Raw genomic sequence first — 18,930 nt, 5'->3', positions numbered from 1 at the left:
AGTTCTTAACTTTACCATAATTCCAAGCTGATTCCTACCTGTATATATTTAGAAACTAGTCCTTTGTCATACATATGACTTGCAAATAATTTCTTCTACATTTTTTATTCTTCTAATAAATAATAAATAATAATAATATCTTTTGATGAACAGAAGTTCCTAATCTTACTACAATCCAGTTTATCATTTTTGGTTGACATGTATTCTTCTAAAGAAAGTTTTGCCTACTCCAAGGTCATAAATATGCTATCCTGTTTTCTTTAAAAGTTCAGTTGCTTTATCTTCCACATTTAGATTTGCAATCTATCTGGAATTGATTTTTAGGTATGTTGTAAGGTAGGAAATCACATTTTAATTATTATTACTTAAGGCATATGTGCTCATTGTAGAAGAACATGGAAAATAGACATTGGCTGTGATCTACCATCCAAGAATAAAATCACTGTTACTGTGGTGCATCTTTTCACACACAGCTTTTGTCATTATTTATTAATTTCATTACTTTATGGTACTATTATAAAACTTACTATTCATGTTTTTATTCCTCTCAGTTATGTAAACTGAGAATAAAAGTCTAGTTCTTTTTATTGGAAATTCACTCATCACCCATGACAAAAAAACAAAACAAATCACAAAAGTTTGTCCCTAGGATAGCATGAGTACCTTTTTTATTTTCAGCTTCACATATTACAGGCTAACTTCTCAAGTGGACTTTGAATCTTCCTTCTCCTGTGACAAATTTTCCCACCAAAGTCAGTAAAACACATTATTTTTAGTATAACTTGAAGGCCTATAGGTTTTTTCTAACTCTTTCATTTCTGCCAGTATCTTCATCAATTCCTTTATTCTGCTTTCTTTTCATTTTTTACCAATATTTGAATTTTTTGCGGAATTAGTTTTTCATTCCTTTTTTAAAGTGATCTAAAATTTGTTGTATCTCTATCCCATATGTTCAGATATATAGCTTTTTATTATTGCTGATTTTCTAAACCAATTTTTCAACATATGTTTGCGTTTTCTACTTGACCCAAGACTTTTAAAACTTCCTCTGTAACAAACTTTGATTTTTCTGCTTTTGTTATTCTTTAGTTTTATTAAACTGTGATCAGAGAATGTTGTCTGAACTACTTTTATTTTTTGGAATTTATGGATGTTACACACTTACACAAAAAGTATATTTTTAAGACAGAACTATTTTATTAATTATATAGGTCTTCCATATTCACACTTACATTCTTGCCCTTTTACTCTGTTGTGAACTGATAGATGTGAATTAAAAACTCTTACTACTAAACTGTTCTTTCCTGTCTTCTTATAATACTCAGTTTGTGCTACATGAGGCGGTTACTAAGATATATAGTTATATATTTATAACTGCCATTTATTTTTATCTTTCTTTTTCATTTTACTCTAAATATTTTCATTCCATTATGTTATTCAACATTTATATCAGTCTTAGTTCTAAGTTAAAATTATTCAAGGATCATTTTCCATCATTTTGCCATAATTCACCCATTCTTTGGTTGGCTGCATTTTGGCCACCAGAAAAATATTCTCTGAGTTCTTGCATATTCAAAACTGTTTGTCTGTAGTATGTATTTAAAGGACAGCTGAGCTGGATACACTCCTTGTCTCACATTTTCTTTCCTTGAGTATATCTATCAAGAATTTCCTTCCTTTATCTTCTGTTGTTGAATGTTGCAGTGGAGAAACATGAATATAACCTATTTATTTTATGCCCATAAATAACATTTATTTTGCCTCACTGGGAAAAAAACAAAAACCAAACCAAAACAAAAACTTCATTTTAAAGCACAACAGCTTTACTATTGATAGCTTTACTGTGTCTTGATGTTGACCATTCTTGGTCAATTCTTTGTACCCATTGTGTCTTTCCAATGCACAGATTCAGGTCTTTTATTTCAACAAAGGCACTTTTGAATTATAACTTTAAAACATGTTCTGTTTATTTGTTTGATTTTTTTTTTCTTCAGAGGCTACTCCAAATATGTGTATGTGGATCCCTAATGCATATCTTTTCTACTTTTTTTCTCCCAAATTCCCCCTCCGTCCTTTCCTTCCTTCCTTGCTTCCTTCCGTCCTTCCTCCATCCTTCCTTCCTTCTTTCCCTCTTTCCTCTCTTTATTTCCATTTCCATTTCAATGTCACTTTTCCCATTTTTTCCCCATATTTTCTCCCCCTACACACACACTTTCTATTCTCTCTCACGCTGTTTTCAATTTGGTTAAGATGCTTTTCCTTCTCTACTTCTTTTTTGAATTCTGCTAAATCATATTTTATTTCTTCCTGTTGTCTTCCTATACCTTCCCTGGGTTCCTATACTTCTGATTTAGGTCTGACTTCAAAAGTAATCTCTTCATTTTTTTAAATAATCCATAACACAATGGTCACACTTTTTATACACTCCATAGCAATATTTTTCTGGTGTGTTTTCTTCACCTGTAAATAAGTTTTGGTGCTCTTTCCCAATTTCTTTCTTATAATACACTGCATTGGTTGTGTGTAATCCTTTTCAGAAAAACAAAACAAAACAAAAACCACACCTCATCCTTGAATTAACTTTATTTTCCTGGACCAGCTATTTGTTGGGCTGAGATGTACAGAATAGCCTTCTAGCTACTCTCTTTCTCTGCTGTCACAGAGACAGGGTGCTTCTGTAGGTCTGGCTCCTCTTTGCTATTATTTGCATAGCCTACTTCCTCTGCTTCTCTGGACCAAACATGGTCCAGGAGGACTTCTGCTAATGGACCTGCTCATGTACACAATCTTCGATGTTCCACACAAGGACTGCAGCTTTTACAAAACAGGGTGACCACTCACCATCAGAAAGTTAGTTTTTTTTCTTTTCCTGTGTTATTGATATGTGTCCCTGCTGAGCTGTCTTGCTCCTTTCTGAATATTTCCTTTACTTCCTTCATGTGGCTTCTACCTTACTTGGTTATCGTAATTGGCATATGATCTGGGAGTTATCATTCTGTTTTCTTAAAAGAAATTTCCAGGAGGAGATGGTGAACCATCCTGATGTGTGCAGCAATATTCACCTTTTAAGTTGATTTTCTCACTATACTCAAACAATATCAAATAGTTCAGTCTTGAAATTAGTGCACATACATGTGAAAAAATTCCAGAAGAATAGGGAAAGAATCACCCAACAGAATTAGAAGTAACCCTGCCCCTGGCTCTTACAGGGATGGGGGTAGTGCGCATTCCCACTAACCAGACTGGAAAATCTCTCCAATAATGAGCATTGGGTAAGGTACATAGAATGGCTTTGCTTTGGTAGTGGGGAATAATTATGCTTAGGCTGACTATTGCTTCATTCTTGCTCAATAAATTTTAAAAGAAAGACCAGGAAAAGATCTATTTCCAGGAAACCTAACTGTATCTCAGCACAAAACTCAAGAAGATTTGTAGGAACACAAATCTATCCAGCACCCACAAAAGTAAAATTCATCCAATCTAAAATTATCAGGCTTTAAAGAAGCAGGAAAGTATGACCAGTACTGAGGGGGGAAATCAATTAATCAAAACTGACCAAGAACTGACTTATATTTTAGAATAGACATCAAAAGAATGATTATAACTGCATTCCATATGTTCAAAAAGTTCAGTAGAGACATGTAAGATACAAAAAAGGCCCAAACTAAAGTTTTAGAAATAAAAATGACAGTGTGTGACATGAAAGATACAGTGAATACAATTAATTACAAATTAGACATTGTAGTTGAAAAGAACAGTGAATTTGAAGACAGCAATAAAAATTACCCATTTGAGACAAAGAAAGGAGAATTTAAAGCAATAAGAGAGCTTCAGAGAGTTGTGGGACAACCGTGTGCTGTCTCATGTAGGGATAACTGGAGCCTTGAAGAAGAGAGGGAACAAAAACTTATATTTGAAAAACAAAAAACATACATATTTGTTACAAAAAATAATGCACTGTATGTTACCTAACATATTTAAATAAAATCTGAAAAAAAGAAAAAATAATGACCCCAAATTTTACAAATTTGATGAGAATAATAAACTCATAGTCTCCCAAAACTCAATGGACTGCAAGCATAAGAAACATTAAAAAAAATCACATTAAGGTATACCATAAATAAATTGAACAAAACTAGTGATAGAAAATGTTAAAAACAGCTACAACAAAAAGATACCTTATGTACAGAAGATGAGGACTGATTTCTTGTTATAAAAAATGCAAAAGACAGTAGATCAACAGCTTTCAAATTATAAAAGGAAAATAATCCTTTCAACCCAGAATTCTATACCTGGAAAAAAATAGTTTTCAAAAATAAACTTGAGGGGCGCCTGGGTGGCTCAGCTGGTTGGGCGTCTGCCTTCAGCTCAGGTCATGATCCCAGGGTTCTGGGATCGAGCCCCGCATCGGGCTCCCTGCTCGGCGGAAAGCCTGCTTCTCCCTCTCCCACTCCCCCTGCTTGTGTTCCCTCTCTCGCTGTGTCTCTCTCTGTCAAATAAATGAATAAAATCTTTAAAAAAATAAATAAATAAATAAACTTGAAATAGGGAGGTGGGGGGATGGGGTAACTGGGTGATGGACATTAAGGAGGGCATGTGATATCATGAGCACTTGGTATTATATAAGACTGAACTCTACCTCTGAAACTAACAATATACTATATGTTAATTAATTGAATTTAAATTAGAAAAATACAAGACAAAATTAAAAAGGAAAGAAGCATGGTCAAAAAAAGAAAAAAAGAAAGAAAGAAAGAACTCATCTCCAGTAGAACCTGCACTACAAGAAATGTTTAAGAAAGCCTTTCAGGCAGAACAAAAATGATACCAGATGGAAATAGCTGTTTAAATAACAATAACATCAATGCAAAGTGGGATTTGTAACATATGCAAAAGTTGAATGTATGATGACAACAACAGCACCGAAGTTGGGAGGGATAGAATTGAATTTGCATCCTAGAAGGTAGTCAGAGATAAGTTAAAGATGAATGTTATAAATCCTAGGGTAACAACCTAAATAATGAAAGAGTTATAGCAAACACAGATTAAGTGGGATGATAGAACACATTTAGTTAATCCAAAAGAAGGCAGAAAAAAAAAAAGAATAGGACAATTAGAAAACAAATAGCAAGATGATAGACTTGAATATAATATGTTAATTATTATATTAAATTTAAATGGTATAAATACCTAATTAAAAGCAGATGGTAAGATTGGCTGGTAATTTGTCTATTCTTTCAGGTTATATAAATTTTTTTTTTAAAGATTTTATTTATTTATTCATGAGAGACAGAGAGAGAGAGAGAGAGAGAGGCAGAGGGAGAAGCAGGCTCCCAAGGAGCAGGGAGCCCGATGTGGGACTCGATCCCAGAACCCTGGGATCATGACCTGAGCCGAAGGCAGACGCTTAACCATCTGAACCACCCAGGCGCCCCAGGTTATATAAATTTTAACATTAGTACTTATTTATACAATGAATAATTACTTTTTTTCTATTCCAAGAGGACACATTTAGTGCTGGGGATACTGCCTCAAACAGCCTGTTTGTAATCTCTCCTCACTTGACCCTTACAATCTGGTGTAGAATGCAGACAAGTAAATAAAAAATTAGAACAGAGTGTAATAATTGCTTGGGCAGAGGAGCTTGATTCTTTTTTGCATACCTGGAAATAACAATGCTTTAAAAATTGACATAATGACCATAGCTTGTACTGTTTTAATTATAATGATGGATAACTTCCCATACCTGCTACAATATATAACGTTTCTACTTAGCAATTGGCCATTTGTAATTAAGAATGGAGCGGCATCTATGGGATTTCCTGCCAAACCCACTTCTGTGCATTTATCATTTTCCCAATTCTATCCCCCATTAGGTCAGTGGTTCTCAAGTGGGGCCAATTTTGCTCCCAGGGGACATCTGACAATGTCTGGAAATATTTGGGGTTGTCACAACAGGGGTGGGAGACTACTGGCATTGAGTGAGTAGAGGCTAGGGATGCCGCTAAACATTCTCTGTTGAATAGGGCAGCTCCCCTCCCCCCATAACAAAGACTCACTGAGCCCCAAAACTCAGTACTGCCTCAGTTGAAAAACCCTAAACTTGTGTGACCAATTTGTCCCAGTTTGCCCAGGACTTCCCAAGTTTTAGCACTGAAAGACTTGCATCTCAGGAAACTCCCCAGTATCAGGTACACAGTGAAGATTGATTACCCTACTTCCGACCTACTAATATTAGAAAAGCAGTTTCTATTCAAATAGCTGTTCCTTTTGGTATGAACATCAGTCCCATACTATAATGTAATAAAAATCATAATCAGCATGAACATGAGTTGAATACATTTTGTCCAATATTATGCCAAGTGTGTTACCTGTATTATCTCTTTTAATCACCTTAACAATTGCATGAGATTACTATTATTACCTCCATTTTACAATTGGTTTACAGAGTTTAGGTAAATTGTTGAACTTTACACAGCTGGTTGTGGTAGAATTAGTTAAAAAACAAGATCTATCTTGCGTATAGTGAGCATATTCCTGCTTTGCAAGAATGAAAATATTTTCTCTACACTGTGCCAACCTCACAGCATAACTTGTATTTATAATGATGATTGTCACAATTACAAATCAAACAAGATTACATTTAATATAACTATGGCTTTCATTTTCTGAGTTGTTGCTGGTTACAGCTGCACTACATCAGATTTGAGCTGGTATGAAGAGTATAATTTTCTTATAAAAAGTATAGAATTTGAAACCAAAGAGATTTGAGTCTAACTTGATATATGATCTGGGCAAATTACTTAATTTCTGAGTTCTGTGGGGGGAATGTGTAAATGAAATGAGGCAATCTTTCTAAAGTCCCTTGTATAGTACCTATATGTCAAAGAAATTCCGTAAGTGGTAGCTATAATTATCAATGTGAGGAAATTGCTTGATTCAAATGGCATAGATTAGTTTACTCAGGGCATTTTCATTGGGAGAAAGGAAGAGAGACAGACGATATGAATATCATAACAGTTAAGCCTAATATAATGAAAAGACATTGAAGCCAGAAGGGATTTGTGGAAACCCAGCTTAGTTACTTGGATACTGTATGAAAATGTAACATTTATCTTCTATAAAATGAGGGAAATAATGCTCTTGACTGAACATCATAAAGATCATACCATAGAATTTGCATCTCATACAGCTTTCCATTTCTTTAATAAAGGTAAAACAGTCCTATTTTTTTATAAAGATTTTATTTATTTATTTGACAGAGAGAGACACAGCGAGAGAGGGAACACAAGCAGGGGGAGTGGGAGGGGAAGAAGCAGGCCTCCCACTGAGCAGGGAGCCCGATGCGGGGCTCGATCCCAGGACCCTGGGATCATGACCTGAGCTGAAGGCAGACGCTCAACGACTGAGCCACCCAGGCACCCCTAAAACACTCCTATTTTTAAAACAGAATTTCCAAAAAACTAGAACAGGCTGAAAATCAAATATTCCATGCAAAAACTACTTTGAGTGACAAATATTCAGTAACAGAAATGAAGTATTTATTTTGCCTTCATTAAGTAGATAGCAGTTCTATTTTCCATTATTTGTATGAGGGAAAAGGCATGGCTCCTGATGTAAAGATACATTTAGAGCTGCAATGTAATTAAAATGACTCTAAATTACAATGTACTGAAGGTAACCACTAAATAGACAGGTGTGGGTAAAGTCTGTTTTTGTTTTGTTTAGAGTAACAGTATGGTTAACTTAGGGGAAGAAAAATTAGATGTCTATAATTCTGTGATGGATGAAATGACACTTGTGAGGAAGGGGTACAAAAAAAGAGGACTGATTGTGGAAGAATGACCATCACTGAGCTGGGTAATTTCCTTGGTAAAAGTAAAATTAAACTCTCCTTCCTCAAACGAGATTTGTTCACATCGGTGGTGAACAACAGATGGACCAAGCATACCATGATAAAGCTGGAGGCATGCCATGAGAGGTCAATTCAAAGTGAACAGAATATTTGTTGAGAGTTCAGGGGAGAAAGGGCAACCAGGAACTAAATTGAGAGTATATTCCTTTGTGTTTGTGAAGATTTACCCATATATTCCTTTACTTTTTTTTTCACATTCTTTCTCCCCCTTGGTTGGATTTCAAGACCATTGGACCCCTTCCTCCTCTTTTTTTTCCCCACACAGGTGACAGAGAGAAGCAATATGGAACCTGCAAATCAAACAGGTGGATTTGAGAAATGAGAACGTCGTTCTGAAATGACACTGCTTTCTGCTGCTACTGAGGTTTATTTAATTTAACAGACACCAGGTGATACAACGGGATCCAGCGCTACAATAATTGTTGAGAATGATGAAGATAATTGTGGAAACGTGCAGTCGTTTGGATATCATAAAGAGTGGACATATTAATACTGTGAAACTACCAGCAGAAAGTCTCGTAAAATGACATGCAGATACAATGGCAGGGGCAGATACAAGTTTTGTGGGGCTTGACGTTTCTATAATTTGGGGGGGGCTCTTTATACAAAATTAAGTATGAAGATGAATATTAAAAGGGAAAAAATCACAAGTGCTGGAACTGTGGAGACTGAGATCCTTTTCATCTCGAATTTCTTTAGACAACTGCCAGAAATTCACCCCCAGAAGTGCTTGCGGACGGCAACCTCACATTCCCCTCTGCACCTATGATGCTCTTAAACTCCCAACAACTCCTAAAACACACAGGGGCCCTTCATTGAGACCTGGTCATTAAGCTTCATTGGAGTTACCTCTTGCCTACAGAAACTTCCCGCTGTAGCTTATTTTATCTTGCTCAAGAAGTCTAAAATTACCATGAAACATAAATAACAGAAACTTTCCAACCGATGCTTTTCATTTCATTGTAAGAACTAAAAAAACCTCACAACACCTATCACCTATCTGGACCTCGACCTCACACAGCTGGATGATGATGTCCAGCTAGCCCTCGGACTAGGCACAGCACGTTGCTCTCCCAGAGCTGGAGCCCGCTGGGGACCGCACTCCGCGTGCGGCTGGGAGTTGGGGGCGGGCTGCACGCGGGAGGGCGAGTCCGGGCCGCGCCTCCTGCTGATTGGCCGGGCCCGGCCCCTAGAGGCGGGCTCTCCCCCGCGGTCCCCCGGCCTGGGGTGGCTATATTGGCACCGTTCCTGCTAGGTTGAGTTGCTTCCTCGCGTTGATCTGGACTTAGGGAGAAGGCGTTTGAGGGCAGTACGGGTGCAGGAAGCGGAGCGAGGCTGCCGAGAGCGAGCCGGGAGCTGTGGGGCTGCAGTGCGATGAAGCAGCGGCTCAGGGAGCGGAGGCTGGCGGTGTGGCGAGACGGTCCGGCCCGGGGCCGGGACTGCTGCTCCGGAGGCTGCTGAGGCGCCGCGGCGGTCGGCGCAGAGCACGGCGGGCGAGAGGGAGGAGAGGCTGCGGAGCGCGGGGAAGCCGGGCTGGGCGGCCGGCGGCTCGGGTTGGCCTCCCGCGTTGGGATCCCCCGGGTGGAACCATGCGGGTGGCCAAGTGGCTGACGGGGCTGCTCTACCAGCTCTCGCTCTTCATCACTAGGTCTTGGGAAATTCACTTCCACCCCAGGCAAGGTAAGGTCACTGCGGGATGCCTCCAGCAGCGAGTTGGGGGCGAGGGGCGCGAGTGGGACAGGGGGAAGGTGTGGGGTGGGTGACTCAGCCCCGTTGTGAGGATCCTGGTCCTGCAGGGGCTCGCGGGACTCCGGGATCAGCCAGCCCCAAGCATCCCGAGAGGTTGCGGCTGCGCCGGGTTTCGAGGAATCGCGCGCGCTGGGACCGGTCTCGCTCCTGGGACCACGCGGTGGGGGCGCGTGGGGGCAGAGAGGCGCGTGCACCAGGACGGCACCAGTTGGCGGCTGGGAAGCAAAGAGGGATGGGTTGTTCGGGGCCAAGAGTGTCAGGGTCTTTGCTTGGGAAGGTTAGAGCAAGTCGGGGCTGTGGGAAAGCAGAGCACGTGTGTGTGTGTGTGTGTGTGTGTGTGCGCGCGCGCGCGCGCTCTCGCCAGCTTGTGTGCATTTGTCGTGCCCCCGGGTGTATTGGGACCTGGGGCGTTTGGTTGAAGTTTGGGGTCGTGGAGTTGGAAACGCGTGTGGACGGGGGGCTCAGTGGCCATATTTCTGTGGTTGTAGAAGCTCTGGTAAGGACGCTGGTCTCCTACGAAGTGGTGACCCCCGCGCGGGTCAATGAGTTTGGCGAAGTGTTCCCTCAGAGCCACCACTTCAGCCGGAGGAAGCGCAGCTCCGAGGCGCTGGAGCCCACGCCATTCAGGACCCACTACCGAATCAGCGCCTACGGGCAGCTCTTCCAGCTGAACCTGAGCGCGGACGCGGCCTTTTTGGCCGCGGGCTACACCGAGGTGCACCTGGGAGCCGCGGCGCGCGGGGCGGAGGAGCGCAGCGTGGTGCCTCCAGATCTCCGCCACTGCTTCTATCGAGGCCAGGTCAATGCTCGCGAGGATCACACAGCGGTCTTCAGCCTCTGTGGAGGACTGGTAAGTGCCCTCGGGCCCCTCCGGCGTTTTTCTTGGGATCCAGTTAAGGGCTGTGTTAATGGAGTTGGTCAGTTGGGTTTTTCCAAGTTGATGGTTGGTGACCCCAGAGGTCAGAGGAGGTTATCAGAGGGATTAGCACCTAGATGAACCCAGGCCGGAGGCCACTCTTTCTTGCACTGGGGGTGGGGAGGGGGTGGAGGATCCGTAGTCTCTACCTGCTGCAAAATTGACCCCTCTGTGCAAAGCTGGGGAGACTCCTGAAAATGTCCGATCTTGAGGGAGTCTCAAGCGGCCCTTAGCGGCCCTTTGGGGCCTGTGCCACACGTGAAATGTCTTTTCATTCAGGAGGGCAGTTGACTTCACTGACAAACTCTTGACCACTTAAGCACTCCCATGAATTAAAGCTCCTTGAATTTAGAAGGAAATGAATATATATAAAATGAAAATCTCAAAAGGAAAAGTTGGTTTTCTTGATCGTATGCGGATGGCCATAGAGGCTGAATCTGCCCGTGTTCAAAATGCACCACATATGACAGCATCTACAGAGCCCTGGTGCTAGCAAGTAAGAAATGATCATTAGAGTGACAGGAGTAAAAAATGGAGATTTTGTGTAGAGGAAGAAAAAAACTTTATTGTGGAGAGAGGAAATGAAATAAAATAGTGGGTTCTTTGTGTTTTGTTCCTCTCCCTTGAAGGCAGAGGTTCTAACCTTTTTTTCTCTCCTTAGCCATAAACTTCTTCAGTCTGGGGAAACTTAGGACATTTTCTCAACGTACTTTAAATGCGTAAAATGTTAATTGGCTTCCTTTTTAGTACTAACAGTAATCAAAATGTTACAAATACTACAACTTATGGTTTCACAATACTCTTCATTAATGCATTAAGTGATCTATTGGGGAGGGGTCTATTTACTGTGGTAGTGATAATGAGTATAAACTCTCCAGATAGCTACATCAACTCTGATACAAAGGTATCTTATTGATAACAAAGTTACAATGTCTGTGGTTTTACCTACAATAATAATTAAAGGAAATGTTAAGTATCAGAAGTTAGTGAAAATAGGTCTAACACTTTCCCATCTAAGTTTATGAAACCCCAGGTTTTAATAGTTTCGTTAAAATAGATACTTCATTAACTCCTGATTAAAGACCTGTTCAAGAAGAAACAACTAGGAATTTGGTTACTGGATTCTAGCATTCAAATGCAATGCTTCCTCTCAGGTTAATTGATGTAGGATGTCTTGGTGTGAGTTTTGGTCATTACTAAGTAAATTTGGAAGGTCTCCTTGCTCTTTTTTCATGCTACTTTGAGCTACAGTTACATGGAATGCCTTGAACAATTTCCTTTTCTGCCCTGTTAAATGTAGAAAGCTTGCAACACCAGAATGGCAGAAACACTATTTACACAGCCACCTATATATCAAAGGAAAGAAAAATATTCTTTTCTAGAACCTTTCAGAATGCTTAGCTCGTCTGGAAAATTCTAGATTTACTACCACAATTTGTCATGGTTAATGTTTTCTTGATTTAGTATTTCACGGCATGGAAAAACATTCCAGATGGGAAGCATTATTAGTGATGTTTCTGCTCATGTTGATTCATAATGCTGGTGTAGTTCAAATTATTACTCAGTATCCCCTTTCTGAAATCAAGAAACAGTTGGAAATGTTTTTAGGTCTTGACTGGAGTTCATCCTCACCCATTACTGTGCCAGTTTGGATATAGTTGTCTAAGTTATACATTATTAATCTGACTCATGTATGCACTTTGCTTTTGAAAGATTTATTGCCCTTATCACACTTAACATTTTAAAAACTTTATTTTATACCTATGTGTTTTAATTTCTTTGTAAGGCTGCATTGAGGACATCAGTCATGGTAGAGATAGAATTAGCTATAGATACATAATAGACACTAGCCATGTATTTATGACTGTGTCCTTCTTTCTACCGAATCAGTCATTAACTTCCTTTAGAATAATGGTGTCCTCAAATAGCTGAACCTCTGGTAGGTCCTACAGTCCATTTGTCATTATATGCAATTCTTCTTAGTCTTTAGATTGGATAAAGTTGTTGTACTGACAACCTGGACCAGCTGGATTGTTTGCAGATCAATCTTGATACAATGCCTATGAAGTTACTACTGTTAATCTTCTGGCCCTGCTCCTTCTTGCTTCCGGACTGATATTTGACTTTGTGTATGTGACTGTGATCTAGCTTTGACCTCTGTCAGTCCATTAAACATTAAGATTGAAGTTTACTGAAGGTTAGAGCCAGACTTAAAATTTAGAGTTCTTTTCTAGTTCCTTTTTTTGCTCTAAGTTTGCTTTTAATTATAAATGAATGTTGTATTTTCCTGAATATATTGAAATGAGCATGTGATTTCCTCCTTTTTTTTTTTTTTTCTGTTGTGTATTGTCCCCTACATTGCTAGATTCAAGCATACATTGACTACTGATGAAAACTGACCCCATAGCAGGCCATAGTGTTTGTCCTGAGGTCATTGTTTGGGAGGAAGGTAGAGAGATGATCCTTCAGTTCCTCTAGCTGAATTCTAGGCCTGAGAACTCGTGGCCTCCTTCGCTCAGTTGAGGCTCCTGGACGTCCCTCCTGGGCTCTCACTGGTGCTGCCTCTCCCTGCGAGGTCTGGCTGCAGCACTTACCTGATCTGTCTGGCGGCTGCACTGTGCAGCCTTTATCAGTCACTTTGCTTCTGCTGCTGTACCTTCACCACACAAGGTGGCTTAGTGATGCTGTTGGTAACCTTCCAGAATCCTCTACGGGTCTGAAACCCTCCACGGCATTTGAAAGTCAAGGGGGACTTAGTTCTTCCCTTTACCAAATTCTGCCACACCTCTAACTTTGTGGGGGTGTATGTGGGGGGGTATCCCTTTCAGAGGGTCCCTTCCCTGAATCCCACTTAGCATGCTGAAGCATTTCTCTTGGCAGTTCCCTTAAACTAACATGTCTTCTGTCTCTAGGATCTTAATCCTCGGTGGAGAAGTTGGCACATGTACATCTTGTCATGTTTCTTATGTCTCCTGTCCCCCTTTTCTTCCGGGAATCCATGAAGTTGCCCTTTCGAATCTTGTTTAGTTGATCAGTTCCCCTCCCATCTTCCCACTTCAGATAGCATTTACCCTCTCTCTGGTGGCTACTGAGGAATGTATTTTAGAGGAAGGGAATGAAAACTAAAATGCTTTCAAAATATCTATGTGCAATCATTTAAAAAAAAATTGACACATGAATTCCATTTAGTGGAATGCTAGTGTTGCTTTAACCCTCAACATGCAGACTTTAATTTCTGTATATTTTTTTTTCCCGTTCTTAGAAGTCTTGGTATTTACATATTTCACTAAATCACTGAACCCTGACTAGTACTTTTAAGTGTTTTGGGCCAAGAACCAGAAGGGTCTGCCAGAAGTCTTGTTTCATGTGTGTATAACTTCTGCTTTTCTGTTTAATTTCTCGTAAGTATAACATAATTCAAACATGTCTGAACAGATTTATTCATTTGTAAAATCTACAGTAGATATGAAAATGGAACTGAATCCCAAAGTTACCTGCAAGTCATAATGGCTCATCAGACTTTTTTAGTCCATTGATAAACTGTCACAGAACGTATAGTTATCAGGTCTTAATACCTCTATATTCAACTTTAAGCTTTGTTTTCATGGTCCTATTCTCGATCTTCTCATAACGTTAGCACTATTGCCAAAGTAGAGGTCAGTATTTTAATGAGCTGAATTTTGGGTGTATATTGTCAGGATGGCACGTATAAATTATACAGAGGCTTTTCCCAACAACCTCTGTGCCTACTAAGCCTCTTCTCATATTACCCATTGGGTTCCCTTCTTCCAAAGGCCCTCCGGGACTAACGCGACTGCCTAGACTGTTAACTTCACTATTTTTTGGTGGGATTTGAGGCAATGCAGTCTTTTTGGTTGAAAGAAACCATTTCCAGATGTCATAAAACCAGACATTGCGTCTGGCTTCTACAGTGTTCTCCCTTCTGCAGTAACCTGCAGTGGTGCTGTGTACTTTTTTGAAGTTTCTCCTAACCATTCTGCAGCATGTCAGGCACTAATGCTCTGATTATTCAGTTGCTTTAGTGACTTCTGGTTCAGTTTCCATACGGTTACTTCCTATCTGTGTCTTTACTGGTTTTGGTCTATTCTGGGAAAATTTTCTGAACTTCCTATTTGCCCACAACTAACACAGCCCCAGATCATTACATATGCCATTCTGTATTCATAATTTTTTGTGGAAAAAATTCACAAGGACCTCTTAGTTATTCACATACTCCATCAAGTACTCCAATACAAGGGAGAATTTCTTATGCCTCTTAAAATTCTAGTCTTCGTCTAGGTCTCCAAGAAGCAAATGACAAGATGGGATTGTGTGTGCAAACATTTTATTTAGGAGAAGTGCCCATGTCAGAGAAAATAGAGTGGTGAAATTTGAAACGGGGAGGACGAGAATGTTGGGTAGAGGCATCCAAGCCTGCTGGGGAGTCTAAGCAAGGTTCAGCAAAGCTTGCCCCAAGCCAAATTGGGCTGGGAGAAGAATCTCCCACCTAAGGATGAGTATACCTTTGGTATCGTCACACTCCGTTACTAAATGGGAGTAGCACTGGAGAGCGAGATGGCTGGGCTGCAAACAATGATGGAGTTTAAACCCCAATAGCTGGGACTCCTGACCAATTACGCTTAGCGTTCTCAGGGCCACCATATACTGACACCAGGCACACAAACGTTTGGAGTCTGTTTGATGCTGTTGAGAGGAATATGGAAAGTGCTGTGTGAACTTTGAGGAAGGAGTAAGGGCATTGAGACCTGTGCTGGAAATAGGACTCTCAACTGGACTTTCAGGGATGACTCCATGTGGATATGGGAAGTCAAGGGTTGCTTATGGCCCTGCACAGCTGGAAAAGCGGGTGGATTGGGAAGGGAGGGTGAGGCAGACCTCACATTAAGGCTTGGACTCACTGTGAAAGAGTGAGGCTGGAGCTGGGATGGTGGGTTGGTTTCATGTGGTAGGAGGGGCCTCCCCTAATGCAGTACTGTGAAGGGTATGGGGGAGGCAGAGAGTCACTGAAAGCACCACTCTTTCAGTGTACCATGGGTAGGGAAGAGGAGCCCCTTGAAATAAAATGGTTGTATCAGCGAAGGGGAAGAGTGGGTGCCTATGGAAGGTATGCTACCGTAGACCAGAGGTTCTCAACTGGGGGCAATTTTGTCCCTTAGGATTCTTGGTGATGCTTTGGAGACCATTTGGGCAGTTACAATTGGGGGTGTGTATAGTGGGTGCTCCTAGCATCTACTGGCTAGAGGACAGGGATGTTGCTAAACTTCCCCCACTGCATAGAACAGTCTCCTACACAAATAACTCTAAATGTCAGTGCTGGAGTTGAACAGCCTTGCAGAAGACACATTAGAATTTTGGACCCTAAAAGGAGATCAAAATGATTTTTGGCTTACTTAAATGACAGCATGATCCTGTGACCATTAACCAAGAAAGATAATGACAGAACAGGTGGCAAGTAAGAGCTAGTTCTAGAAACATGTGTTTGGTTCCAGAATAGGTTTATATATTATTCACGATACTTTGAGTTTATATTTACTTTGTCTAGAATATCCTTTCTCTTAAACTCTTAATCCTTCAGATCAATTTTAAGCCTTTCCTTTTCCCTGATCTTCTCTAGACAGAGCTGACCAGACCTGCCTTTGTTCCACTACTGGACGACTGCTTATACACCATATATTGAATTGTGGTTGTTCACACTTCTACTTTAGATTTTAACTGCAGAGATGATTGTGACACCCAATACAGAACATAAAAATGCTCGATAACATAGATGGATGAATGAGCTAAAGCAGCTTTTAGTGTGCTAAGTAATTAGGCTAGTTCTTTACATCAGTCATGCAATGCAAGAAAATTATTTTAGGAATTTTAGTTGAAATACTTGGACATACATTAAAAAATTGTGCATAAGTTAAGTCTTAGGTATCTAAGTGGTATCATTCATATGGGGTTATATCGTACCTTGTTACCTGAGTCTTTATTGTTTTGTTCATACTTCCTGTTTTCTATAAAATATACTTAAGCTATTCAATTCATACTATTCAGGGGAAGAAAGATTCTTTTTTCAACAAATACTTAGAAAGCATTTATTATATACTAACCACTGTTAGATACCGGTGGTACAATAATGTCATTATAAGAACATTCAAATATTCATGAGCTACATGAATGCTTTATTACCACAGTAATAGCGTGAAGCCATATTGGCTCTTGTCTACCTTAGTCCAAAAGTGACACACTACTTCTGTTTACATTCTACTGATGCCTGGCTCTACTCAGATGCAAAGGGCTAGAAAATGAGGGGCAAGTAATAGGACCAGGAGCAAGAGAGAATAGATACTGTTGATCACCACCAGTCTTTACCACAGGCTGTCCTTTTATTCATCAAATGTCCATTTGTTCTCTTCCTACACATCACAGTCATCTTGTCTACAAGGAGACAACCTCACAGAGGCACTGTCTTTATCCCCAGCCCTATATACAGCATGACTGCAACCCTAATCTTAAACTTCCTATGGAAAGAAGAGGCACCTATTAGTAACTGATTTATAGCAATCTTGGACTTCTTCTGCAGAGGGGCTGTGGAGATCTACTATGGCAAGAGAGTCCTTTGATTCCCTTCCTTGATGCCTCTTTCTGGGAAGTCCAGTCACCAAGGCCTCTGGTTCTGCTCTCTGCGAGGGTCTCCATGGCCACATCTAAGCTTCCGGGAGGATGCTGTCAGGTGGTGGGAGTGGGGACAGTTTTCAGGAATGCTGAGGTAATTGAGGGTCTATGGATTATGTTACAACTAAAGCAGTCAAGGCTTCTTTAGTCTAGGCCATGGCTTCTTTGACAACTTAATACCTCAAAAATTTAGTTGACTTCTGATGGCAGATCAAGTTTTGGTAATTGCTTCAAGTTAGTTTTCTGCGACAGTTGCCAAAGTCTAAAAGGCATTTATGTTAAAACTGAATGTTAAGAATATCTCCTACTGAAAAGCAAAGTATCGTGTTCTCACCTCACCAATAAGCTCAGAAGTCCAGCTGTACTAAAGTAGAACAAAACCACAGTATATGGTAAACTTTAGGGAAAAATACAGTGGGAGATAAGAAAATGAAGAATATTTGCCTAAATAATTGAAAAGTACATATGTTAATTGTAAATCATAAGAAACTAGAAAAAAACAGGCTGTAAATATGACATGGTCTGGCAGGTGTATGGCATGTGTCCTTCTAGATTTTACATATTTTCAAGTAAACTTGACATAATATTTCAACAATTGATCATGAAGATATTTCCACTGGGGCGCCTGGGTGGCTCAGTCGTTAAGCGTCTGCCTTCGGCTCAGGTCATGATCCCAGGGTCCTGGGATCGAGCCCCACATCGGGCTCCCTGCTCAGTGGGAAGCCTGCTTCTCCCTCTCCCACTCCCCCTGCTTGTGTTCCCTCTCTCGCTGTGTCTCTCTCTGTGAAATAAATAAACAAAATCTTAAAAAAAAAAAATTTCCATTATACACCCACAAAACAGTTCTGAATGATTTCTTACAAGTTCTTAATTGTTATAATTTTAGGTTTTATGTATCCAGGTATTTCAGTAAGAAGTCAGGAGAGACTGTCCTGAGAACCACTCCCTAGATCCCCAAGAATGTTGACCATTCTTTCCACTTTTAGTGAGTTCCTATAACTTCAAATACACCTTTGTGCCTACAAGAAAGAAAACTATTACAGAATTTATTCCTTGTTATTGATGTTGCTGGGACACTACTTGCATCAGACTCCCTTGGCTACCTAAGGGCTTAGGTGGATGATGAGTTCAGAGTCCTTTTCTTGACGCTTATGAGCAAGGATTGGTGAGAGTGTTCTCTTTTTGGGGGGAAGTATAGGTAGTGCATTTTTTTCTTTATTGCCCCTTCTTACTTTTATACTGGAGATCTGGAGTTCTCCCATGGAAAAGGGAATAAGGAATGCTGCTAGAGGAAAGAAAGACTCCTCTTCTTGGAAACCTTAGAATTTTCTACTTCAGCGTTGTGGAACCAACTAGATTTTCTTCATATTGTTGATTCATTCAATGCGTGCTTATGTATAATACGCTATTTCCTAGGCTTCATCAGTGGTGTTATAATGAACTGTTTGGGAGAAAAAACCTTATGCATCGAATGGAGGATCCCAAAGTAAAAATGAATCTGAGTTCATCTTCACGATCTTTCATTACATAACAGTTACAGTCTGCCTAGGGGAAAAAGGGTGGCTGTAACATCTGTGTTTTTTTTTTTTTTTTAAAGATTTTATTTATTTATTTGAGACAGAGAGAATGAGAGACAGAGAGCATGAGAGGGAGGAGGGTCAGAGGGAGA

At 40.3% G+C, this 18,930-nt stretch overlaps 1 protein-coding gene across 1 annotated transcript in view; it reads left to right on the top strand.

Annotated features, from left to right (window-relative positions):
- Positions 1-7,909: 7,909 nt before the first annotated feature.
- Positions 7,910-18,930, top strand: part of ADAMTS20 (ADAM metallopeptidase with thrombospondin type 1 motif 20) — a 160,158-nt gene continuing 149,137 nt past the window's right edge. Inside the window, exons 1-2 of the mRNA XM_081818953.1 lie at positions 7,910-9,595; positions 10,153-10,514. Coding sequence (XP_081675079.1) covers positions 9,505-9,595; positions 10,153-10,514 — 453 coding nt within the window. The 5' untranslated portion in view covers positions 7,910-9,504. The remainder of the gene's footprint in view (positions 9,596-10,152; positions 10,515-18,930) is intronic.

Source organism: Leptonychotes weddellii, chromosome 5 (assembly GCF_054177405.1).
Source record: "Leptonychotes weddellii isolate Sample4059 chromosome 5, ASM5417740v2, whole genome shotgun sequence".
Taxonomy (NCBI): Eukaryota; Metazoa; Chordata; class Mammalia; order Carnivora; family Phocidae; genus Leptonychotes; species Leptonychotes weddellii.
Note: the sequence above shows the minus strand (reverse complement) of the source record. Positions and strands in the feature narration are given on the sequence as shown.